Source organism: Parasteatoda tepidariorum, chromosome 8 (genome assembly GCF_982258835.1).
Source record: "Parasteatoda tepidariorum strain Cologne lab strain chromosome 8, Ptep-v5.0, whole genome shotgun sequence".
Lineage (NCBI taxonomy): Eukaryota > Metazoa > Arthropoda > Arachnida > Araneae > Theridiidae > Parasteatoda > Parasteatoda tepidariorum.
The window spans coordinates 35,489,104-35,515,828 of NC_141762.1; the positions used below are offsets into that span (position 1 = coordinate 35,489,104).

Genomic DNA, 26,725 nt, shown 5'->3' on the forward strand with positions numbered 1-26,725 from the left:
TGGAAAAAAGTTTTCGAATGCGACATTAATATACTTTTTGAGAGACTATTAACTTTTTATTAAACTGTTATCCTGATTCATATTTTGTCATATATTTTTTTAATTTATAGTTATAATATAGACAGTGACGAATCAAAACTTAATTATTTTTTTTTTAAATAACATCCTGCTTTATATTATTTTTTGAGTATTACTATTGATTTTGAAATATATATATGTACAATTGTATATGATGAAATCTTATTCTACTTTTTTCTTTCAATAAACTGGTATACTTCGGCTTTATAACAAATTCTAACAATTCCTATTTAATTTTTTTCACTAAATTTTATTCTACTTTACAATATATTCTTTACTGTTAGAAATTTCTCGGAAAAGATAGCTAGTTTACAATTTATTTAATTGTTATTTTACCATATTCAACCAAACAGTAAAACAACCATGAAAACGTTGGTATTTAAACTGTTAACTGTTTTCATTTACTACTGTTTTAACAACTAGAGTTCCTAGCTTCTCTGTACATACTTTAGCAGAGAGGGCTAATTTGTCAATCTCATGACCGGCTGAACGAGGATTCAAATCTCAGTGTTCACACCACAATATATCTTTCATTTCTTCTGTACGTGAGGAGTTCCGATGGCCTACGTGATTTTGGTCTATTGGAATACGAAACTCACGTTCACTCATAATGGCAGCATCACATAGATCTGCTTAACACAGAAAGTTCACTTGTCAAAATACAACTCAACCACAACCTAACTCCAATATCCAGTTAAATTTCACTTTTTATAGTTTTAAAACCATGCTAGTTGTAAATGGTTGCGAAAGAGCATAGTCTTGTAATAATGGGTTTTTACCACATCAATTGTAAACAGTTTCAAAACCATAAAGATAATTATTGTTCCTAACCATAAACTTTATGGTTAATTGGATGGACAGACTACTGCCGGTTATTTTGCCTTAATTTTAGAATGAAAATTCTTACAGTGTTGAAATTGGCAAGTAATCCTTTTGACAGCTACTCTGCAGTAGTTATTTAAACAATAATCTATATAGTTAAGTGTTTTAGTAACTGTTTTACAGTTCATTTTTTATTTAATTATTATTATTAATAATAATTATTAATTCTAATTACTAATTACTAATACTTAATTACTAATTCTTTAAATTCTAATTTAAAAAATTTCTACTTTACATTTATACTTAAAATTTGCAATTAATTCCTAATTAATCTAATTCTAATTTCTAATTGCTAATCCTTAATTACTAATTCTTTTAATTCTAATTAAAAAAATTCTGCTTTATGTTTATACTTGAAATTTGCAATTAATTCCTAATTAATCTCATTCTAATTGCTAATACTTAATTACTAATTCTTTAAATTCTAATTAAAAAAATTTCTACTTTATATTTATAGTTGAATTTTGCAATTAATTCCTAATTAATCTAATTCTGATTACTAATTGCTAATACTTAATTACTAATTCTTTTAATTCTAATTAAAAAAATTCTGCTTTATGTTTATACTTGAAATTTGCAATTAATTCCTAATTAATCTAATTCTAATTTCTAATTGCTAATACTTAATTACTAATTCTTTAAATTCTAATTAAAAAAATTTCTACTTTATATTTATACTTGAAATTTGCAATTAATTCCTAATTAATCTAATTCTAATCAGTGATTGCTAATACTTAATTACTAATTCTTTTAATTCTAATTTAAAAAAATTCTGCTTTATGTTTATACTTGAAGTTTGCAATTAATCCCTTTGACAACTACTTTACAGTAGTTCTTTAAATAATACTCTTTAGTAAATTACTTTGACAACTGCTTTACAATCATTCTTTAGAAAAATTGTATCTCGCTTTATAATTAATTCTTGCATTTTGTTTATTTACAGGTGATTTCTCACTTCAAATTGGCAGCGTAACACTTGAAGACGATGCTTTATTTCAGTGCCAAGTTGGAGCTGCCGATGGTGTAAATGGTATCCGGTCCCGAAACGCTGCCTTCACTGTATACGGTAAATATTTTTATTATTATTATTATTTGTATTTTAATTAGTTTTTCTGTATATTTATAACTTTTTTCCTGTTCAGTTTAAAATATTCTTAAAATAATATAGGGGAGCGCTATATTGTAAAAAGACGAAATAATTAACAATTCGTCTTCATTTTAATGTTTTCTGTTATTATTCCGATATTTAGAGACAAAAAGGAAAAGGAACAAGCTACTTATTATATTGAATATTACCAAACATACCAAAGGACTTTTCGTTTTTCAAAATTTAAAGGAATTGTATCGAAACTACCAGAAAATTAACTGTATTCGTTTATGTTTTGATCTTACTCGCATAAAAAAATATAGTTTTTAAAATATATTTTGTTGTAACTTTTAAAAAAATATTACTTTGAATGGTTTTGAAAAGTATTGCATTAGAAATACAAATTTGACTCGAATGTTTAAAGCATAATTCAAATCGGCATTTCATCCTAACGAATTTGAAGAAACACTTATATTAATATATATATATATATATATATATATATATATATATATATATATATATATATATATATATATATATATATATATATATATATATATATATATAGTATTTTCTAATTAAAGTTAGATCACATTTTCCCTAAAAGAATGCTCATAAACAGATCTTTTAAAAGAACTTCAAATGCACAAATGCAAAAATTTTAAGAACTGAAACTTTAACTTCTCAACTCTGCTTTCTAAATCCTAACATTTAGAATAAAGTGACTTTATTCCAAAGGCATAAACTGAGCAGCAAAATCGACCACACACTCTGCCTAAAGAAATTCCACACATGGCACAGTCAAACTCCAATATTATAAAAGGTTTCTCCTTTCTGGATTGGCCATTTAAGGTTGTGAGAGATGGCCAACTTGCGGATTCGGTTTGGCCATGATTAAGTTTCCATAGAAGTATTGGGCAGAGATGGCGGTCACTAAATATTACAACACGGACTATAAATGTGGCAATTCGATTTATATCCTATGTATTTAATGGCAAGAGAAGATGTGTGAAAAGTTTTACCTTATCTACTCTGTCCAGCCGGACCAAAACTCGTTGCCATTCTCTGCTTGTATTTTCTTAAGCATGGGGTAACCTTTTGGCGAGTTATCGCTCTTCTAAGTTCTGAAGTAATAAAAATTATTCGCATCATTAGCTAATATGATATTGCGGAATACTTCTGTTTTTATTACTTACAATTTATTTTTAAAGAATCGTGTTATATTTTGTGTCTTCTTAAGTTTTTACTGATTGCTAAAAACTCAAATTAATAATATTGTTGCTATTTAAAAATGGATTGGAAATTTAGATCGAAAAATTTTTGTTCTTTAATTTGAAATATTGTGATCATGATAATATTATATCTTCAAATCATTTTTATTCGTATTACTTACATTATAAAAATCATCAAATAGCGCGTACTTTAAATGCACAATCCTTTGGTAAATACTAACTAGAAATAAGAAAAGGATCTTCATACAATTTAGAAATCTTTATGATTAGTTATTATAAATAAAACAAAATCGGAAACTCTTGACGAAAATCTTTATTTATAAAGAAGATTTGACCCCATAATTACATTCGATCATTATAATTTGCCACGACTCTAAGTTGAATTGCATCATGTTGCAAACTGCGAATGCATTGGCTGTTTTTTGCCGATAGATAAAAATTTGGAAGTAACACTGTTTTATATTTATGTAACACGATAAAGAATGTTCTCCTTAGAAAGAATTGAAAATATTACAAGAATATGTTAAATGATAATTTAGTGAATCTCAGAAAATGGCAATGTATAGGTAAAATTGAATTATTTGTAAACGTGACAAAAACAAAACAATATGCATTTTGAAATTGTACACCTAATATGTTATACCATTTATCTTTTTCAAGTGTAACGAGCTTTTAACTTTGGTCCTCGAATACTAATGCAATTATTTTAAGTACTTGTACTTTTATTTTCGTTGCTCTAAAGCTGTACTGGCAGCTGTCTGAGAAACATCCCTGAGAATGATCCGAAGACGACAAACACACTTGTTCACACACACTTCACATCCAGTTTCACAGGGAGGCCACATTCACACATTATCCATTCATCTACAGATTGTAATTTTGATCTGAACTACAGTACGGTCACTTTTCAATCCAGTTACCCCAGAGGTATTGATTGTTAAACGTTATGGGAACTTGGAGTGACCCTGGCAGATTTAGCGTACACCAATCACCGGTGGGCGGGCAATTATGTTAAAAAAGTGGAAAGTAGACTGGCTATGTACTTAGTTTTCCATCATTCGTTTATAGCCTAAATCAAGCTTCTATTAAGTTACCTGTTTAAAATTTTTAACAAAACAATTTAAAAAAATAGAAGGGTAAATTTTTCAATGCTTATCATCATTAGAAATATATTCCAAAATTATTACGCCCAATACAAAATTTTAAAACCAACCTTAGAATTTTAATCTCAAATTTCTTCCGAAAACTTGGCGAGAAGAAGAAGTAAAAACATTTCTTTGGACCGGCAACCCGGGAGAGCGAATACAACTTAGGAATAATCCGGAAAACTCCCGGACTGCTTTTACGCTGGCACCTTCACCATTGTTCATCGGCACAAAAGAGAACGCAAAGGCGGCCCACTATTAATCCCCTTACCCCCTCCATTCTCATTGTTGCCTGCCTTACTCTCAACAATGGTCACGAAACGAAACTTTTACCCTCTTGCCACCCCCGCAATCCCAGGAAAATATGGTGCACTGCATACCCCACACATCATAATAGGGTTGCCTTTCGTATCTGTAAGCGGCAAATTTTAATTACTAGAAGTTATAACCCACGTACAAACAAACTCTAGGTAAAGCGTTTGCTGTGGAAAAGATTTCTTAAAAAATAGACTTGGAGCAGATCTAATTATCAGGTTCAATAGAAAAGGGGAAAGTTTGTTGGAGAAGGTGTTTATTTTGAAGTCTTATGGCGCTTTAAAGAGATTCAAGGAAAATGTGATTAACTGGAAAATCTATTAATTATTGATGAGTCCTAAAAATGAGTCGTTAAGGAGATTTGCCACATGTTGATTAGAAGGCGAAGAAAATTTTTCTCCAAGTTGCCAGTGTTTAAAATAACGTTTTATTCCAAAGAATTGAAAGAGAGGCTTTTATGTTTCCTAACAATTGCTCAATTCTCCGGAATTCTGGATTTGAAGAATAATTAATGCATCATTCAATTTAACTTATCAAAATAATGGTAGAAACTCTTTGATAAGTTTATGTCAGATATGAAAGTGTTTTTCATCTGGTACTAATTAATTGAGGATTATCCGGCCGAATTAAAAATTTTAATTGCCATTATTTAAATACCTGATGTTTTATGAATAATTAATTAATTATCAATACAAACATTTGTTTCATTGTTTTGGTTTACTTGTTCTAAAAACTCAAAATAAGTCAAAGAATTACTTAATAATAAACATAATTAGGCACTAATTTGCAATTTGACAATTTTTCGTAAATTTTTATCCCGATTTTTAAAAACTCTTTTTAATCCACTTCGCTTTTTAACAAAAACTGAATTTTAAAGTTTTATAATTAAAAAAATTCATTCAATTTTTTTTTTTTTTTTTTTTTTTTTTTTTGAAAAAAAAAGCAAAGATTTTAAAATAATCTTTATTCATATCAAAGTAGAACTACGAAAATCATAGTATTTCTTAGAACAGATGGAAACAAAAATACAATCAGAATACAACCATCAACAGTATCTTGGCTATGAAACAGTTTATGGGTCATATTTGTAATATACATTATAATATACAAAAAAAAAATAATTTTCAATTTCAATGCAACCGGAGAGCAAATAACAGAAACTATATTTGTAATCAAACTTATTCCTTTAAAAAATCTGCACTGCTATAATTTTATAAAGTTCTTATATTATTCTAACAGTGTATTACTTTCATAATTAGACTATAAATTTCATCAATTGTGCACATAGCTGCTGAAAGTTAGTGAGTCATCAAAATTGCATTTTTATAATGAATGCTATAAGCTTTCTAGAATTAATATTGAATTTACGCTAACACTGCGCATGCATAAGTACTGAACACTTTGATATCTAAGTACTGGCAGATCATCATTATTATTTATTGCATAAGCTCAAAGTGATTCTGCAATATATTCCTTCTGAACATTATGTCAGTATTATTACGAAGTTATGGAATCCGTCGAAACTTCTCAAGTATGTATAGGAGAATTCATTTGCATTTGATTCCTTAGTAGATTGTGAAATTGGTTCGATTCTATGTCTTACCTCTTTCGTGTAATACAACTGCTTTTGTGTTCGATATTTGATTTCCGATATATATTATATGGCAAAGTATGCATAGATACTTTCCAAATGTAAATAAATTTGTGTTTGCCTATGTATACATGCATAAAAAAATTCTAATTTAGATGAATTTTGTCACAAAATTCTGAGATTCAATTTTTTTATGTTATCAATAAAATCCTAATACAGTAATAAGCATTGCAGCATCCTTTTGCCATTTTATTTTTATACATCAATTCCTTGTGTCTTTGGTTAATGCATATGGGGCCAATAATGTGGAATCAAATGCTTTTGAAATTCAAAAACATTGCAGCAGGAATTAAATTTGAATTTTTAGTTAAATTATACACGTCACACACAAATCAATAATATACATTCTGTCGAAAAAATTTCCCGAAAAATAAAATGGACAATAAAATCGTAATACAATAATAAACATTGCAACATTCTTTTGCAGTTTTATTTTTATACTTCAATTCCTTGTGTCTTTGATCAATGCATATGGGACCAATAATGTAGAATCAAATGCTTTTGAAATTTAAAAACATTGCAGCATGAATTAAAGTTGAATTTTTAGTTAAATTATACACGAGACACAAAAAACAATAATATACATTCTGTCTAAAAAATTTCCTGAAAAATAAAACGGACAATAAAATCGTTATACAATAATAAACATTGCAGTATTCTTTTGCAGTTTTATTTTTATACTTCAATTCCTTGTGTCTTTGATCAATGCATATGGGACCAATAATGTAGAATCAAATGTTTTTGAAATTTAAAAACATTGCAGCATGAATTAAAGTTGAATTTTTAGTTAAATCATACACGAGACACACAAATCAATAGTATACATTCTGTCGAAAAAATTTCCTGAAAAATAAAACGGACATGTAAACTCGTGGATTCTTTTCCCTCGATTAGGATAAGCGCCAAGTTCCTAAAATTCCGCTTCCAAGAGAAATTTTTAGCCCTCTCTGATCTAATGGGAAATCTTTTAAAAGCGATTGCAGTTTCTTATATCTTTACTAGAACCACTCTTCGTGTTCAAACTGTGCTCCTTTTCTGTTGCAAGTTTGCTACTTGCTAATGTTTCTTTCCTTTGCTGACATATAGATAGATGGATTCCTATTCGCACTGCCGTTAGAAACAGATCTACTGTAAGTACTGATTCAAAAGGGAAAAAAGGGACAAAAAAGGGAATTTTTCGTGGTCGTCATGGCCCATTTGTTCCCTGCTGTCATTTGTCAGAGGCACCAGAGAAGGGGCGGAATAAGAAACTCAATTGGCCGAAAATCTGCCTTATTTTAAGTTAACAAGAGTTCTGAACCGAACTATTGGGAATAATATACATTAGATTATCCTTTAAGAATGTATTATGTAATAAATATTCCATTTTTGTGATGGACTGGATTTCATTCATTTTCAGAACATCACTGAATCAATAACGTGTATGGCATCATAACATCAATATCAGTGCAATAATAAATAATACCGAATACCAATAGCAGTAGGAAAGTAACACCAGTTTGTACAGAAAACAGACATGAATTCTGCTTTTACTGCAAAAAACAAGCTAAATACAGATATACTGTAATAAATAATGCGAATACCAATCAGTTTATACAGCAGTAGAAATCTAAAATCAGTTTGTACCTCAAGGTAACAGATGTAAAGCATCCTTCAGCCGTGGGAAAAAAAACTTATATGCAGTACTAGATAATTGTGAATATCAACCTGTTTATACGGCAGAAGAAATCTAAAACCAGTTTGTACCACAACATAACAAGATATAAAGCCTGTTTTTGCTGCAGAAAAACAGCTCGATGCAGATATATAGTTATACATAATGTGAACACTAACTGCTTTATACAGCATTATGTACAGAAAGAAAAACCCATTTGTGACGCGTGGCAACAGACATAAATAACAAATTAAGGCAAGCAAGGTAACAATTAAATGAAATATGTTAATGTTCTTACAAACGCTCATTCACAAATTTAAGATATACTGTAGTTAGTGATAATAATAATTGTTTTTTTCTTGTAGCACCAAATACAGAAGAGAAACATATTTTGCAGAAAATATATACTTTAAAATATTACTAATTTGCAAATTAAAGCGTTACAGCAACAAAACTAGATATTTTTATAAATTAAATTCGTCATTACAATACACCATCGTCATCTTATTACACTATTTTTCAATAAAACAATCTGACGAGAATTTTTTAAAACATTTTAAAATTTAAGAGTGATTTTGCTTTTTTATTTTTAAGTAATTGAAAAAAATTGCAGACTATGACTATTTAAGACAAAATTCAATTTTTTGGAGTAAAAAATGCTTACTGAAAAAACTCGTTTTTTTTTACTCAAACAAATTATATAGTACAAATATTGTATACTATATGATGATAAATATTTTATTATGTACTTATGAAAGTTAATTGGAAGCAACTATACAATAGAAAGGGTTAAAATAAACAATATGTTGCATAAATTACATAGTTCCATGGGTTATCTCACAGATTAAATTTTTTCTTATATATAAGTATTGTTTTTCTTTAAACGTTTCGAAATCTAAAAATGATTGTGCTTTTCCTAGTATTTAACTACTTTTACAATTATTTTTTTTATTTTTGAATTGAAGAAGCTCTTTTATAGAATAATTGAAAAAAATAAAATTGTAAGCCATGGATAAACGAAAAAATTCAGTTTTTACGACTGAATTATTTACATCACCATTGAAAGAATTTTTATAACAATAGTGAAGACTTTTTTCTTCTTTCCTTTCTTCATTTTTTTTCCTGTACTCAGAATTTAAAGGGTATATAATTTTTTACACTTTACTCATTTCTAATTTCCTATTCATTATTTCCTTTTTTTTATTTCGGGAATGAGAAATTAAAAAAAAAAACTGCCTTTTCTTTAAGGATAGCAAAAAAGTAAGAATTCCTCCTTAATTGTTTTCAACTTCAAGTATTCTTATACTCCGTATTAATTATACGGCTGAAGGAGTTTAAATAACTTAGTTGGCCGTGTTTTCTGCGCTTTTATTATTTCCTACCTTTCTCTATGAAAGGTTTGAAAAACGTTCCTGAGATATTTCCAAAACGTGCTCCGATGCTGGGCCAAATCGAAAACCCCGGGGTTTGGGGTGAGTGGCTTATGGAAGAGCAAAATTTTAATTTATTTTTCTGATAATACCTCTTCAGTGCCTAACCACTGCCTTAATTCGATTTTACAGAGCCCAGGCAGTGCAAATTGCATTGTTATTTTACCTCGTCCTTACCATCCATCTTGGCCTGATAAATATGAACTTTAAATTTATTCTCTCTTAAATTTGAGCCTTGGCGATGATATTTGGTTAAAGATGAGATTACTGGAATTTTTTGAATCAAACGGGGTGGAAAAAGATAATGATGAGCGCCTCGGCCATTTCAAAGATGTTAATTTTTTTTTTCAACCAGGTTTTACTCCAGCTTTAAATTCGATTCTTTTAATTCAAGTGTTGTATTGTGATTTTAAAAGTTTAAAGTGAATTGTTTCTACTTGATTTAATTACTAATCAAGCAGAGGAAAATCTAGTCTATGTTAATACGAGTTTCATTGTTTTTCGTTAATTTTCGTTATAAGAGCTGTTTCGTGATGAATTTAAAATTCGAATTGAAGGAAAATTTCAGTTTTTAAAATTGCGTTTATTTCGGTTACTTTTCAAACTTTTTTATGAAGAAAGGCTTTTCTAATAATTGAAAATTTTATTTTACAGTTTGAACTAAAATTACTTATAACTTTTTTTGAAAATAATAGTACTGCTTAGCCGCACATAGTATTTATTACTAAATCAGTGTAACTAAGCAGCTTAAAATTTGAATTTTTTTTTAATTCAAGTGTTGTATTTGCGATTTTTAAAAGCTAATTATTTCAGCTTGATTCAATTGTTCATAAAGCGAAAGAAAAAGTTGTCTATTTTAATCAGCGTTTCATAGTTTTTCGTTAATATTCGCTGTAAGAGCTGTTTAAGGATAAATTTATTTGGGAAATTGAAGGAAAATTACACAGATATGATTCTTTAATTTTTTTTTTGTTCCGAGTATTTCTTTAAAAACTCTTATGAAGTCATACTGTTTTATTAATTCAATATACATGAGTATCGTTTCAACTAAAGTGATTGTAAATTTATGGTGAAACGATAGTATTACTAAGATGTGAGTATTTTTGTTGAGAAAAAAATAGTCTGCCAATGAAATTAGGAGTCTTAATTAGGAGTATTTTTTAAAAAGTGTGCAGGGTTCAAATTATAATAAAATTTCCTAATGTCAAGATAAGATACTGATACTCTTTCCACTCTAAGTCATAATTGTATGTATTAATATAAATTTGGGAAAAAAATTCCTTTCATCCAAAAAAAACAAAGAAAAAAAAAACTCCAAATACAATCAATCAATCTTAATTGCAAATTAAGATTGATTAAGAAAATCTATTTGAAATAAAACAGATAAATGAATATTTAATGATATCTCTAAAACTACTGGGATCTGACAACTTTTAAAAAAGGTATTTAAATGATAGATGCCTCGTATTACGTGGCCATAAATAAACACGAGCGTCAAAGAAACACTAATTTTATTCCTATTTCTGGCACAGAACGTACTTGTAATTGGAATATTTTTTTATTGTTAGTCATTTTATAAATTTGTAGTTGTTATTATGTGAAATATATAAAAGAAATTTAAAATCAAAGTTATGAAAAGAGTCGTCTTGTTGCAAAACTTGCTAAGCTTTCCTTTTTTTTTAATTCAAGTAAAAACAACTTCTGTTTCAGTAGTTAGTTTTACATTCATTTTAAACATAGAACACTTTGTCTTAAACAGAGTCTTTCGATTTAGTCTTTGAAAGAAATTACTTTCAATTAAAGTAAAAATAAAATCTGCATTGAAAAAAAGTTATGGTCAAAATTACCAGAATACGATGAAATTTATTGTGTTTCTGGCTCAATGAGATGATCAAAAAGCTCGATAAGTTTTGCGCTGTGGTAATGATTTTGGTAAAATTAGCAATAAAATATAGTTTTATAATCTGTGATAAAATTTGGCAAAAATTTGGAACTTTTGCCGTGATATATATTATCGAGCATGGCATAAAAACCATTTTTTTCCAATGACCTACGTCATACAGGCATCTGAAGGGCAGATTTGGTAGCCACTTTTCTAGGGGCACCATATTGGGTGGGCCAATGTTAGCTCCCATAATAAGTACAGAGAATGAAAGAACATCCATGTCTTGCCCGGGATTCGAACCCAGAACCTTTCTGAAGCAAGACCAGTTTTCTGGCCCCTACACAGGCCGGTCGGCATAAAAACCATGTATTCAGTTAAATATATTTTTAGGTTTAAAATTTTTTTCTATATGTGTGGTAATATGAACTAAAATTTTGAAAACCAGAACTTTCGGTAAACCAGCGGGGGTATGTGTAAGTAAATGTTGGGTTTAAATGCCGTATATGTTGGTAAATTATGGTTTCTTTTTACCAGAAATGCCATTGCCATACAGCATGATAATTTTACCGGAATTTTTTTTTCGTATAGAAAACACTACACGAGATTTTTTCAGCTGGATGATAATTTTATATATTAGCAGTTAGTTTGAAATTAAAAATCAATTTTTAGAACATCTTGTATAGATTATTAACTTTTGTTTATTGTATTTTGTAGTTCCACCAGAACCACCAAAAATTGTACAAGGTGATTTCTTGCGAACAACAGCGGGGATGACAGTTGAATTAACTTGTGACTCACATGCAGGAAAACCACCAGCCGAGGTAAGAATGTTATGAAAACTCTCATATACCCAGTAAAACACAAACAATCAAAAACAGAATAAGACTTCGAAAAAACTGACCGAAGTTAATTTCAAATTCAAACCAAACACCTTAATTAAAACATGCAGTTTTCTAATAAGTGAACTTAATGTCCATTTTTACCGAAATTATAGCTATTTAATTATTAAATCTTTGTATAAAACATTATTAAACAAGATAAGGAATATGACAGTTTAAAGCTTATCTTCCACAGTAATGTGGAAAAACAACTATAATGCTTTTCAAGTCAGTCAAAATTTTATTTTATACAAAAAAAAACTCTTTTAATTAATATTTTTTCGCCTTTGGAAGCTGCTGGTTAATGATAACTATTTTAACCCTAATATAAATTCTCTATCAATTTCATTCGTAATTTAAAATTTAAAGTATAGATAAACAGAAAATAATCTATAAAATTCCAAACGTTGAAAGTTTTTTCCAACTGTCAAATGGCTTACAAATTATGTCAGAAGTATTACCACTTTCCATACCAGAAACTAATACTGACTTAATTTGTTTTACAATTTGAACATACCCAGGGAAAAAAATCAGCATTTGAAATTTTATAATTTACTCTTGGTTTCTCAAATTCCTTGAGTTTTAAATGTAATTAAAACAGAATTTTCCATGAAGGGTTCCTTAAACTATTTAGCAAACTGCTTATTTCCAAAATATTATGGAGGAGAAAAACGTAAACAGAAATATTTCAAGTTGTTTTTGCATCCACCGTAGATTTTTCTGCCGAAAAAAAAAACTATTTAGTGTCAAAATGAAATAATAGTTTCATCAGAATAATAACCCTATGATAATAATTACACTACATTTTACATTCTATTGTTACATTTTGTTTCTTTCTGTGCACTTTGTTTTGTTGATTTGTTAGCCAAAATGTTTAAAATGTGTTTCTGTTATTATTATGAATTCAGCATTGGTGGTTTGAATTTAGAATAATGTTTCCTAGCAATAATTAGCTAAAATATTTTTCTAAGGTACAAGGAACTTTTTATTTTGACATATTTACAAAAAATATCTAGCGAAGCATAGAAAAAATACACCTTTCTTTCATATCAGAATAAGAAAAAGTACCCTATGTCAATTCAAAACTTTAAAAAACAATTCTTAATGAACCTATACCAATGAGAATCGTATCAGATGTTTACTTTTTAAAACTTTGAATTAAATGTTACCATTTTCTGTAACAAGCCTCTTAAATATGCAGCTAAAGGTAAAAATTAAGTCTTCCAAACACTGCAACATATAATCTTCTAGCAGAAAGCCTTAATTTGTTTACACGCTTATGACTTATAGTACTTCCTAAATTTCTTAAACACCTGAGTTTTTCTCGAGTGTTAATCTACTTTTAATTTGTCTTTGAAGGATATGATGAAATGGCCAGCAACCATTCAGAAAAAAAAAAACTATCTCGCATCGCAAAGTTAAGCTCATATTATATATCTTTCTAGCATAACTGAGGAGAAAAAAATGGCTAATAAGTGGGCTTTTGAACAGGTTTAAAAAATTATGTTTCTTAATGGTGTCGGCATCATTTTCTAAGTGAGTTAAACCTTCCCTTGATTACTAAGGATCAAAACAAAACCTCTGCAGCATTGTGTAAGGGGTGGATAGGAGATCCAGAAGATGTTACCTATCATTTTGAAATTCTTTTCTTCTGGAACATTCGATTTTTTTTCCCAGCACTTTTTCTTCTTCGGCCAAGCTTCCCGAGGCTTCCAAATTAGAAGGGGGAGTAAAATATCCTGTGTAAACGTGACGTTCAAGCTGTTGTTTTGTGGCAAATTAGTACCAAAGAGGGGTGGTCTGTTGTGTGGTGATGGGGTGGGCGGAAAAAGGATTCCAGAAGATTCCAGATGGCGTGGTAAGGGTCTGCTCATTAGTGAAAGCTTTAACCACACACCGAAGAACGTCTGTCACCTTTCTTAATTATTGCTTCGGTAAAAGACGAGAAGTGGGGGTGTGGAAGTGTTGAAAGGAGGTAGGAAAGTTGAATTGGTCTTCTTTTTCTTGGTATTAAAATTCGTCTGCAAATGAGCTTTGTATTGATCCAGGTTCAAAGTTTCCAGAAGCCGATTCTTCCGGGCGAAGTCAAAATACACGCTTACTTACTGTATGTGTTAATCAGATTCGGTTATTTAATTTATTGATCTTTTTATTTATTATCAGATAATAGCTTATATGGTTAACTTATATGTACTTATGGTATTCTTATAAAAAAGGAGATAGAAATTAAGTATTTAAAAAAAATTCGAAATAGTATTATGCTTGAAAAGTTAAATGAACTGAATAATTGCATACTGTTAAAATATAATACTAAATAGATGGTAATTGAAAAATGCCAAGTCTTATAAATGTGAATAATATTTTTACATTATTGTACAAACCCACTTTTTCATGTATGAAAATTATTTAAAGAATATGTAACCATATTTTACAAATGTATAAATAAAAAAATTAGAAGTGGGATTCAAATAATAGAAATATGTTTATAAGTGTGCAAAAATATCCCTCATTAACATTGATAATAAATAAATTAATGATTTTCGTCATTTTTTAATCATTCTGATTATTATTTTCGTTTAATAAGTGGCGTTAATTACACTTGCGGTATTTAGGATACGATATGCTCTAAAACAAAAATTTAATAAAATACTCCGAAGAGAAAATTGTATTAATTTTAAAAGAAAATTGTTCAAGGAGTTATTTCCTGAGTTAGGGCAGAGACTTAAAAAAACATGATAAAAAATAAACCGAATCGTAATCATTTCGTTGGTACGTACGACAAAAAGAAAAAAAACAAACAAATAAATCAATTATAGATCACCAAAAATGCTGAGAAAGATTTTGAAGCAGCCTCTCGTTCCGCAATTTTGTTCCCCTAACGAAATGTCCTTTCCTTATTCTCATTGTTCTTATTTTTCTTTTCTTCCCTCGGAAAAGCGGAAAACAAAAGGGAAAAAAATTCCCAAAGTGCAATGTTTTTGCTTTGTTTTTTTTCCCCTTCATATATTTTTCTTTTTATTTCTTGTGTCGTAGCAGATTTTTTTTCATTACTCCTTCTAATGGACCAACACCAACCACATCCAATGAAAAAATATTGGTGCACCACAGTTTGTTAAGTAATTTCAACATAAAAACTTTTCTGCAATACCTTGTTTCCTTCGTATAAGTAATAGCACTTACACGCTTTTTTTTTCGCATTGAAAAAGAAACAACCGTGTATATTTAAAAGTTAAACTACTTATTGCATTTTTCTCTGTTAAAAACATTAGTGCACCATAGTTTAATTTGATCGAAAACATGGTTCAATTTTTATTTTTCATTCATATAATGACTCAAGGTACTGATAGGGTTCAGCCTTGAAATGAATCATAATAATATTGCTCTATAAAGTTTAGACCGCTTTCCGACTCAATTATTGTGGCAATATTTTTCAGGTTGGTCTGCCTTCCATATAGTAGGGACCAAGAGCCCAATTCCGTCAGTAAAGAAAAAACATATTCATTCAGAAAAAGTATGGTTTCATGCTTAATTTCGTAGCATAAAACTCATGTTAAAGTTTTAAACCTTCAAGATCGCTTTTTATATTCAATCATTATATCAAAAGTTATTAAGGTGTTCCCTATTTTATTTTGCGTACTATTCATATCTTAAATTAAGCCATACTTTGCATTTTGAAATAAAAAACCTCGAAGGATCGTATGTTACGCATTGCTACTGTTAGATAACAAAATAAGTTTTCTTTCCTTGCTTGAATCAGCAGCAGAATTCATATGAAAATTATCATTGAATATTAGTATAAAATAATTTTAACTTGTGTATTTTGGGCTATTTTATAGTTGACTTGGCTGGATGGTGATGGAAATGTTGTATTAGAAGAAATTGAATACACGACACAACATCTTGGAGATGGAAAAAGGGCAAATGCAGAACTCAAGTGGACTCTTACACCAAGGAGGGAACATGACGGAAAAACTTTTACTTGCAGATCAGAAAATCCTGCTTTAACGCAACCGCTGCATGCAAGAATCAGCTTAGAAGTTAAATGTAAGTATAACATTCTTATAATTCTTACATACTATAGATATATAATTATAATATACGGAGATAAAATATTTTTCAAAATTACTCAAAATTTGCGAAATGGGAGATTGGGATATTTACATCGAAAGATTCACTTCATAATAAGCTCAAACTTTCAAACATCACTTAAACATTTGGGGTGAAATTTAGTTGCCTTAACACACAACTAATTTTTTTTTTCTGGCGTAAAAGCGAATACAATATTTCTAATTAAAGAGACAATTAAAAAATTGATTAATTAAATATTTTGTTAAAAAATTAATAATTAATTATTTTACCTTTCTTAAAATCTCAAATAAACAACTAAGGAGCATTTTGAAAATGCTTGAATTTAAATAGATGATAGTTAAAAAAAATATAAAAAAATTTAAGCGATATTATAATTTTAATTTTATAATTTATATAGTTTTTTTATGAATATGAATAAAATTATTTTTGTCCATTGACATTTGGTACAAATGTTTTTCAGTTATAAATGCAGGCTTAGAAAATTGTTTTTTGACGAATATATTAATCAATTTCATGCGCCACTTGTAAGACAAAACCATAGAATCACCCTTAAACATTTGGTACATTTGTTTGAAAAAAGAATTTTAGGTACTTTTTACAGTGTAGTACATTTTAAAATAGAAATTTTATGTAATGTTTCCTTTATAATAAATCTTCTCTGATAATATACAACTTACACAAATAAATATTATAAAATAAATACTATTAAATCATATTAATGGCGTCCGGAGATCATCTAAATGTTCTTTTATACGCCCTGTGATCCAATATTCATACATAAAACTAATACTTACGACAGCATTATAATAAGTAACAACCCAACCGTATCCAATAAAATAAAATAACATTGTACCAAAAAGAAATTACTTTTTGAATCCGAAAAGCTCGAATCAGCACACCTTATTGTACGAGGCTGAAGCAAAAATTGATGTCCTTTCCTTCGAAATGGCGTTGTATCTGCCGAGCTTACAGGCTAGTGTTTCTTTCGCTTAAAGAGGAAGAAAGAATGTTTTATTTCTTTTGTTTTCATCGTTGCAAAGAGGATTTTCGGTTGTATCGCCGCCTAGGTGGTGGAATACACCATTAGATGTGACAAGTGGGTAATAGAGATGGATGTTTTCTTACAGATCCCCCCGAAATCACCCTTAAAGTGAGCTCGGACAAGATTATGGAATTCGATAACGTGAAGTTCACCTGCGAGGCAGTTGCGAATCCAGCGGACGTCACCATCAAATGGCTGAGGTGAGTTTCTATTTATTTGTTTTGCTTTCATTTAATGGGAAGAATTTTTCAGTTTTCTTCATTCTTCTTTTTTTTTCGATTGGAGAATATTTGTCAAAATATGATGGTGAGATGTTATTTTGTTTTGGGGAAAAGAATTCTTGAAATAAATACTAATCCCCGTAAAAACACTTGACATTTATGATCGTTTTTTAGAGTTCAAAGAATAAGAAACCATGTGTCTTTAAACGGATGGTATTGGATTGTTTTGTGCCCATTTTATAAAGTAAAATGAATCAATTATAAATTATATTTTAATTTTCTTCCGTAGTACTTTTGAATCTTGTACTTCGGTTAAAAAATAATGCAATAGTTATTACTTTCCTTAAAACTATGATATGGTATAAATTATTTTTGCTTGTTATGTAATAAATATAATACTATATAAAATGCAAAATAACACGTTTGGTCGTATATTATCGTACTCATCGTGTATTATTTTTATTGCAATCAAAATTATGGCAGGATTGAAAAATATATGAATATTTTGCACCAAAACAATCTGGTGTAGACACCTGGAAATCGTCTGGGAAAATCGAATTTAAAAAATCGTCTGATTGAATTTATTTGTGATGTTAATGTCTTTTTCAAACTATGTATCCAGCAATCGAAAAGGAACCATTCAAGTATTAAGCAAGCGTTTTGGGGGGATTACTCACTTACATATCGTATCCCCCTTCTCCTTTTCAGCAAAAATAAAGCGTAATATTTAAACTTGCTCTAGTTTCAGACCGTTATTGCCTTTTTAATATTATGCGAGTTATTAAAACATTTTGCCCCCAAATTTTGAATGTATTTCTATTATGACAAAAGCTGACTACTTACTGGAAATATTAGTTTTAGATTTAATGTGAAAATAGCTATCTTTAACATCCCTTTTTATCGACGTTTATTTTATTGCGATTTATTTTCACTTGCCAGATCAATAGCTTAGTTTATCTAAATAAGGAAATAAAAGTAAGAATTAAATTTCAGGGTTTATTTCCGATTGTATATCTAGCAAAAATCCTGAACTGTAATAGAATTGATTTATGCATTTTTTACGTATATAAAAAAATATAGGCGTTAAAATTAAATTCAAAATTCATTATTTATGCATTCTATTAAATTTGTTCTGGCTGTTTCAGTATTTTCTTTATTCTTTGAATCTAATTCTAGCTTAAAGCTAATCGAACAACAACTGTTTTGTTATGAGAAAACTTTCTCTTCTATAAATAAACTGACATTGAACAGTTCAATCTTTTGTTTGAATTTCTTTACTTTAAATATTTTAGATTATTTTGTGATTGATTCTTGTTCTTTTTTTATTTTTATAATTTTACTCCGACATTGGTCGAGATTAAAAATACATCGTGAATTCTGTTTGCAGAGGAAAAGCATGTGACATATTTTCTTCATCTTTGTTACACATTTTGAAATGTATTTGGTAGTTTGAAAATGGCAACAACATTTTATTTCAGCTTTATTTTCTACCCTTGGGGCAGAATAAGGAGAGATATTCGTATATTCGTCAATACTTTTGCTAGAATAAGAATGCTAAATAAAAATGCATGCTGGGAATATTTCCAATGTCTTCGATCGTTTCAAAATTGGTTTGAATGCAAAGTTAAAAGAGGAAAAGAGATAAAAATGGTAAAATAAAGTGTAAATATTCTTTAGGAGGAAAAGAAAACTGTGTTTGTTCTTTAGAAAACAGTCAGACATTTCCAATAAAAAGGGCGGGGAAGAATTTCACTCACTAATTGAAAATGAGATCATTTGTTAAAGGTCTTCTTTTTTTTTTCTTTTTGAAAAATGAATTTCTAAAATGGAAATGCACTAGCTATCAGCTTAAATTTTATTTTTCTGGATTCTTCTCCGCAATTCTTTTCATTATTAAAAAGAAGTAAATTTAGTACCTAGTAAGTAATAATTTCATTCATACTTGAATTGTATAAAGAAAATTTTAAAAGATTTTTTTTCTTCATTTTATTGATTTTGTTTCGTGCCAAAATAAATGTGAAATTTTTAAAAATATAGGTTACAAGTATAACATAGCGGTAAAATTAATATATTATTATGTATAAAGTAAATATTTAAAGATTGCTACAATCTCAAAAAAGTTCTCGTTTTAATGAAGAGATGTTGCAAGACTGGTGAACTCGCTTGTAAAGCAGTTTTTCCTCGGGTTTGATTCTGGTGTTATTTGAGTAGCTCTCCACTCGTATTTTTTATATTATATTTCCTAATCAAGTTTACTAATCGATGTACATGTTATTTCGTTGCTTTTAACTATCATTATAATATATTTCCTAATCAAGTATACTAATCGATGTACATGTTATTTCGTTGCTTTTGACTATCATTATAATATATTTCCTAATCAAGTATACTAATCGATGTACATGTTATCTCGTTGCTTTTGACTATCATTATAATGTATTTCCTAATCAAGTATACTAATCGATGTACATGTTATTTCGTTGCTTTTGACTATCATTATAATATATTTCCTAATCAAGTGTACTAATCGATGTACATGTTATTTCGTTGCTTTTGACTATCATTATAATGTATTTCCTAATCAAGTGTACTAATCGATGTACATGTTATCTCGTTGCTTTTGACTATCATTACAATATATTTCCTAATCAAGTGTACTAATCGATGCACATGTTATTTTGTTGCTTTTGACTATCATTACAATATATTTCCTAATCAAGTGTACTAATCGATGTACATGTTATTTTGTTGCTTTTGACTATCATTGCAATATATTTCCTAATCAAGTGTACTAATCGATGTACATGTTATTTCGTTGCTTTTGACTATCATTTCGTCTCTAAATCATTTGATATTTGACGAAACGCGAAATGTCAAATATTTAAGGAAACTATTCTCTCACTCGTTTCAAAAGTGAGTACTCATTCCCGAATACGTTGTTTTTCCTAATCAGTGATTAATTGACATGTTTCACTATGCCTAATTTCTTTTGATGAAATTCGTATTCTCAAACAAGAGAAAACAATTTCCTTAATTTAACAAAATGCTCGCTTGGAGATTTCCCTAGGAAATTGTTTCGTCAAAAACAAGGAAAATTTCGTAAATTTTGATCATTCAAGTTAATCAGTTTTTTCAGTCAGTATTATCTTTTACAACTGCCATTTACATATGTTTATTTCATTAAATAATGTAAAGGTAATATCATGCCAAATAGGATTGGTAGCACCAATCCCAATCGCTTTATTAAGAACAATACTTACATGTGTAAAGATAAAGAACCATTCACGCCAAATTAACAAAGCCATTATAGAAATATTCCCCAATAACTTGTTGTTTATTTTTTTTATTCTTTTTATTTGCAGAAACGATGAAGTCATTCCAGGGGACCACAGTACGACCTACATGATAACCAGGGTCACCCGCGAATACAACAAGGACACCATCAGCTGCGAAGTCAGCAACGCCGTGGGAACTACCAAATCAACACACACTCTGAATGTCCTATGTAAGCGGAATAAAAAAAGAACATTCTTTTCTTTTTGCTACATCTGTTTAACAGCAGTATTGAATTTCCATAATGCCACAAAGAAAAAGGATTATCGTTTTAATTTTTGTTTTTGAGTGATTAATTTTTTTTCTTAATGCTTTTCAATGATATTAAGTGAAATCATTAAACGTATCTCGTTAACAGATAATGATGTTTCGCTTCTAATGATTTTTGCGTTACTTGTGAGAAAAGGGTTTTTTTTTTCCTTTTATCGGTTTCATTTTGTTTTTATTACTCGTGGTATTCGTTCCTCATTTAGAGAATGCTGCGGTTTTTTTCCATGACTGATTGGATGCTTTTCATTATTTTCATTTAAAAATGAACAGTTAGTCGTTTGTAAGGGTTTTCTTTGCGTTATAGTTAAAATTTCTCATTTGGAAATAGTTACGATGTTTAATGCAGATCATTATTTTTAACTTAAGATAATAAAAGTTCTTTATAAACCTGGAAAATCGCTCTATTTAATCCGTTGTAGTTGCATACTTTTTTCTGTAATGTTTTAATATAAAAAGTTTAAATAAATCAAAAGAATATACTTATTTATGAATCATGTACATGTGAGAAAAGGGGTTTTCTTTCTTTATCGGTTTCATTTTATTTTTATCACTGGTGGTGTTCGTTCCACAATTTGAGATTGCTGCTGTTTTTTCCATGACTTATTGGATGCTTTTCATTATTTTCATTTAAAAATCAACAGTTAGCCACTGTTATCTTTGCGTTATAGTTAACATTTTGTTTTATTTAGAAATGGTTCTTTATAAACCTAGAAAACCTTTCTATTTAATCCTTTGTAGCTGTATACTTATTCTGTAATATTTTAATGTAAAAAGGTTAAATAAATCAGGGGGGATACTTTTATTTATGAATTATACACTTTCATTATTATTATTTTATTTGTAAATTATTCCTAAACGTTTAAATTCTTTTAGGGGGTGTGCTCTCTTATGAAAATAAGAGTTATTACTTGCTAAAGTACCACAATGGTATTTTTTCAAGAATGATCAGACTTTGTTTATAGCATTATTATATCATCTTACCCGGAATTAGACTACGTAATTCCATTTACGTTTAGCGTAGCATAATATAGCAAATTTCCTCTATGTGCATTAAACTCTACGTTCATTTCAATTCCATTAGAAATTCTATATTATTATATTTTGTATTATAGTCTCGGTCTAGAGGTGAATCCCATTGTACGATTATCAAGGGAAATCAGCTAGCTTTTTATTTATCACATGTATTTAGTAAATGTACAAATATTTTTATTCGCAAAATAATTTAATCTCGTTGCGCAAACATATATGTTCGAGTAATATAAATTCAAATTATCAACCACATATATATTCTTCGAAATTCCGAGAAAATTATTTCTCTGATGCCATTAATTTTTTAATTAATTAGTAGAATTAGTAGAACACATTTTTTCGGAAATATAAAAAGTGATGATGCAAATCATTCTCTGTTATCATTATTTAAGAAAAAATAAAAACATTATATACTTTGATGTCAAACCGTATATCATTCATATCAACCAAAATATCTTAACAATATGAAAATTTTTTTGAACTGAGTCAAAATTACATTTATAGCTAATGAAGTGAAATATTGATTTAATTTAAACTGAAAGAATAATTTTTTAATTATTTTTTTATTATTATTACTTGCGAGAGGGTTAAATCATAACTTTAAAACATAACTTTAAACATTTAAAACATAACTTTAAACATTTAAAACATAACTTTAAACATATTAGGGGTTAGATCTTAACCTTAAAACATAACTTTAAACATTTAAAACATAACTTTAAACATTTAAAACATAACTTTAAACATATTAGGGGTTAGATCTTAACTTTAAAACATAACTTTAAACAACGTAAACAGTTTGGGGTTAAATCATAACTTTAAAACATTCGTCCATTTATGTTTAATAGGAGCATTTTATATGTTTACAAACAAACTACTTTAGAGGTATACAATTTATTTTTACAAATAAATTTTTGGATGTTAATGATATGATTACTGTTATTCACGTGTTTTAATTCATATTTTCAATTACATTTATAGACGGGCCTGCGTTTCGATCCACCATCGAAAATGTTGCAGCTGATATAGGATCAGAAGTAACCCTAAACTGTGATGTTGAAGGAAATCCTAAACCAGACACTGTTTGGACTTTTGAAGGATCTGAGAAAGTACTTAGTTCTGAACCTCGTCTCGTCATTCCTCAACTAAGTCTAGACAGAGCTGGGCGCTATACGTGCCGGGCGACTGTTGTTGGTTTTGCTGAAATTTCCACCAATGCTCTTGTATTCATTAAAGGTAAGAATCTGCAACTGGAAGATTGTAAAAAACTTCAATTGATTGTTCAAACTTAAATACAATTTATAAATTTTGTATTCAATTTGTTGCTCAAAAATGCAATTTCGAAATTTTGTACTCATCAGTGATAATGGAGGGACAAATGATATGATTTCCAGTTTATCTCTCGATGACAGAATTGGATATCACTGGATGAAAGTTCTACATTTTTTATTCCATCTGACTCACTAGGTGGCAACCCTTACTAATTACTAGTTCCCTTTGACTCAAAACCTATGAATCAGCTTTTGTGGAAAAGCAAGTTCACTCATGTCCACTTAATACTTTTACGTCAGCTTAGCTCTTCCTTTTCTTACTAATTATATTGCAATTATGGCAACGCTTTTCAAAATCGTTTGCTGTTTAAAACTGTTTATCTGTTCAAAGTGAAATGTTTGTTTTGACCGAAGAAGATAACTCAATAACTCACACAATAGCAGATTCGATGTTATGTCACCATATTTACCTCCCAAGATTTAATGTTTTCTACACAATTTTTTAGGGTGAAATTTATTCTAAAAAGTAACTATGTTAGTTTATTGTTACTAAAAGTTTAACATCTTATTAGAAAATGAATCAGTAATTTGTAATAGACGCATATATTTTGGAAAATGTACAGCACAAATATAGCAATTAAGCAGTTATGGATCTGTTATTAATGGATTAATATTATGGGTTATTTAATTAATTGATTGATATTACGGATTAATTTTATGGATTAATTTTTTGTGGATCTATTAAAATCCATAAAAAAATGTTATTCAATGATAATAAAATGGAATTAGTTTTAATTTAAAGATGAGTTATTAACAGGTAGAAATATATTATAATCTACTTAATAACAATACTTATTAATGGGCTTTTAATAAAATTATTTTTAGAAAATGCAAATGTTTGAATAGACTCTTTTTGATTTACAAAAATAAACTTTCAATTTACACGCGTATTTGTAAAGATTTCCTACTTCGAAAACATTTTTAAAAGCTCTACTTTTAGCTCAAAATATTTAGGTACAAAAAGCGATATTTAGTCTCTTCTATAAAAGCACATAAAAAGTAAAAGTTTCAAAGTATTTATATTACAATAAAGATGTTAGTGTAAATACTACAACTTAATGATTTATATAACATAAATTCTTAATATAACAATCAGTTAATTATATTTTTGACATTAAAAACCATCTTATATTAAATACACTTCATAAATTTTAACTCTTTATTTTAACAAAACCAAAATTTACCTGAGTTAAAATGGAGCTTTCAACCTGAAGTTTATTTCTACATCACTGCGAAATTTTTCATTAATTTAATGTCTACTATACAATGGGACTAAATATCCTAGGAATGCATAGTTATGTTAGTCAAATGCTTCATAAATTTATAATTTAAAAGCATAAACGTCTTTGTTAAAGTAGTTTCCTCCAAGAGTGTACCATCTTTAAGTTCCGAAATAAACCTTTATGTAGATTTAAAACGTTGACTTTTAAAACAGTTTATATAGCTTGCTTCCATTTTAAGAATAACTATGTATCTAAAATATAAGAGTTTAAGGATATAATTATCTATATTGCACATAAGATATTAATATAGATACAAATATCTGTTACATTTCAGATTTATTTGTAGATTAAAATTGACAATAAACCTTTTTACATTTAATATTTTTATGAGATTTAAACTCTTTATTTTAACGTAACTACAATTTACGCAATAAAATGTGGACCTTTCAAACTAAAATTTATTTTACATACTATTGTGAAATTTTTCATTAATTTTATATCTACTGAACAACTCTGAAAAAAATCCCGTAAATTTTGCGATTGCGTAAAAAAAAACGTGACTTAAACGGGTTTTTTGCAATACATTTTTCAATAAAAATTATGAAGTAAATCCGTAATCAGACTGGTTTTTCACGGTAACAAAACAAGTTTTTACAACAAAAAATAAATCTGTCATCTCAATAGATTTTTACCATATGGAAACAAGTTTTCTTTTTGAAAGTTACGAAATAAATCTGCAGTTGCACCAGATGTGAATATTTTATGTCGGCAGAATTTGTTTCGACCAATCATCCCTGGGATTCGAACATGGGTCACTTCATTGAGACATGCGTGCTTTGTCCTCTGAGACATTAAAGCTTAAGTGCTTTATTAAGAAGAAATTGTGATAGTGAGAATTTCACTTCAATATTGTATCTATCTGACAATAAAGTTGAATCGCAGTTTTATTTGTACGACGTTCAAAAACCATAAAGTGATTGCTAAAAAGTAAGAGTAAGTTTAGTAAATAATACTATAATGATTTGAAAAAAAGATAATGTTTTCATACGGTAAGCAAAATTAAATAGCGAAAACTATGATTTGAATTGATAGTTTTAATCCGTTTATGATTAGGGTGAAAAACAGTAAAAAAACCGCTTTGTCAATAAAACGGCTTTAACCGTTAAATAAAAGTTAAAATTCCCCATAAACAGCTGTTTTTTTTACAAGGAATGGAAAAACCATCTGAGAAGTGCATATTTGTTGACTTAGACAAGTGATTCATAAAATAGTATAAGAGTTTAAGTGCCTATGCTGAACTAGTTTTTTTTTCTTCAAAAGTTTGCATTCTTTCAACTACGAAATATAGCTTTTAAACTTTATTTATATTTAAAACGTTGACTTGGGAAAAAGTCTGTGTAGATTTACTGTGTTTGAAAAGAACCAGACAGCTAAGAATGCTTGACTTTTTTCGAAGCAAACTATCCCCAATTCTACAGCACAACTTAGCAGCTAAAAATGGTTAGTTTGGGTCGTAAATATTCAGTAAATATAAACATATAAATAATATTACTTTGTTTTACACTCAAAACGATATATCTGCGGGAAAGTCAAGGTCATAGCAACTGTCTAGAGTTAGACATAACTTCATATCAGTCAAAACAGCCACCTAAATGTTTTTTTAACTCTAAGTTAGAAGAAAAAATATTAACTAAATATTTTAGGAACTGCAACATCTTAAGTTAGAAAACTCCCCTATATTTTTGAATGTATTATTTCTCAATAAATTAAATATCTACATTAGTTAAAGTTGTTATAACCTCAAAATTATTACCAAATTAAAATGTAGAAAGGCTTTACTTTTATGTTTTCTTCTAAATTTGTACGTTAAACTGAAAAATACTAAAATATACCTTAAGAGATTAAACAACTTTCTAATAACTATATAAATCCCAAAATTGTGTTGCT

At 28.6% G+C, this 26,725-nt stretch overlaps 1 protein-coding gene across 9 annotated transcripts in view; it reads left to right on the top strand.

Moving 5' to 3' along the window:
* Window positions 1–26,725, top strand: part of LOC107440397 (irregular chiasm C-roughest protein) — a 441,495-nt gene that overhangs the window by 382,981 nt on the left and 31,789 nt on the right. For all 9 annotated transcript variants that reach the window (XM_071181523.2, XM_071181525.2, XM_043046457.3 and 6 more), the window contains 6 exons: window positions 1,904–2,026; window positions 12,077–12,183; window positions 16,077–16,284; window positions 17,457–17,571; window positions 20,955–21,097; window positions 23,206–23,460. In XM_071181523.2, the coding sequence (XP_071037624.1) occupies window positions 1,904–2,026; window positions 12,077–12,183; window positions 16,077–16,284; window positions 17,457–17,571; window positions 20,955–21,097; window positions 23,206–23,460 (951 nt within the window). The remainder of the gene's footprint in view (window positions 1–1,903; window positions 2,027–12,076; window positions 12,184–16,076; window positions 16,285–17,456; window positions 17,572–20,954; window positions 21,098–23,205; window positions 23,461–26,725) is intronic.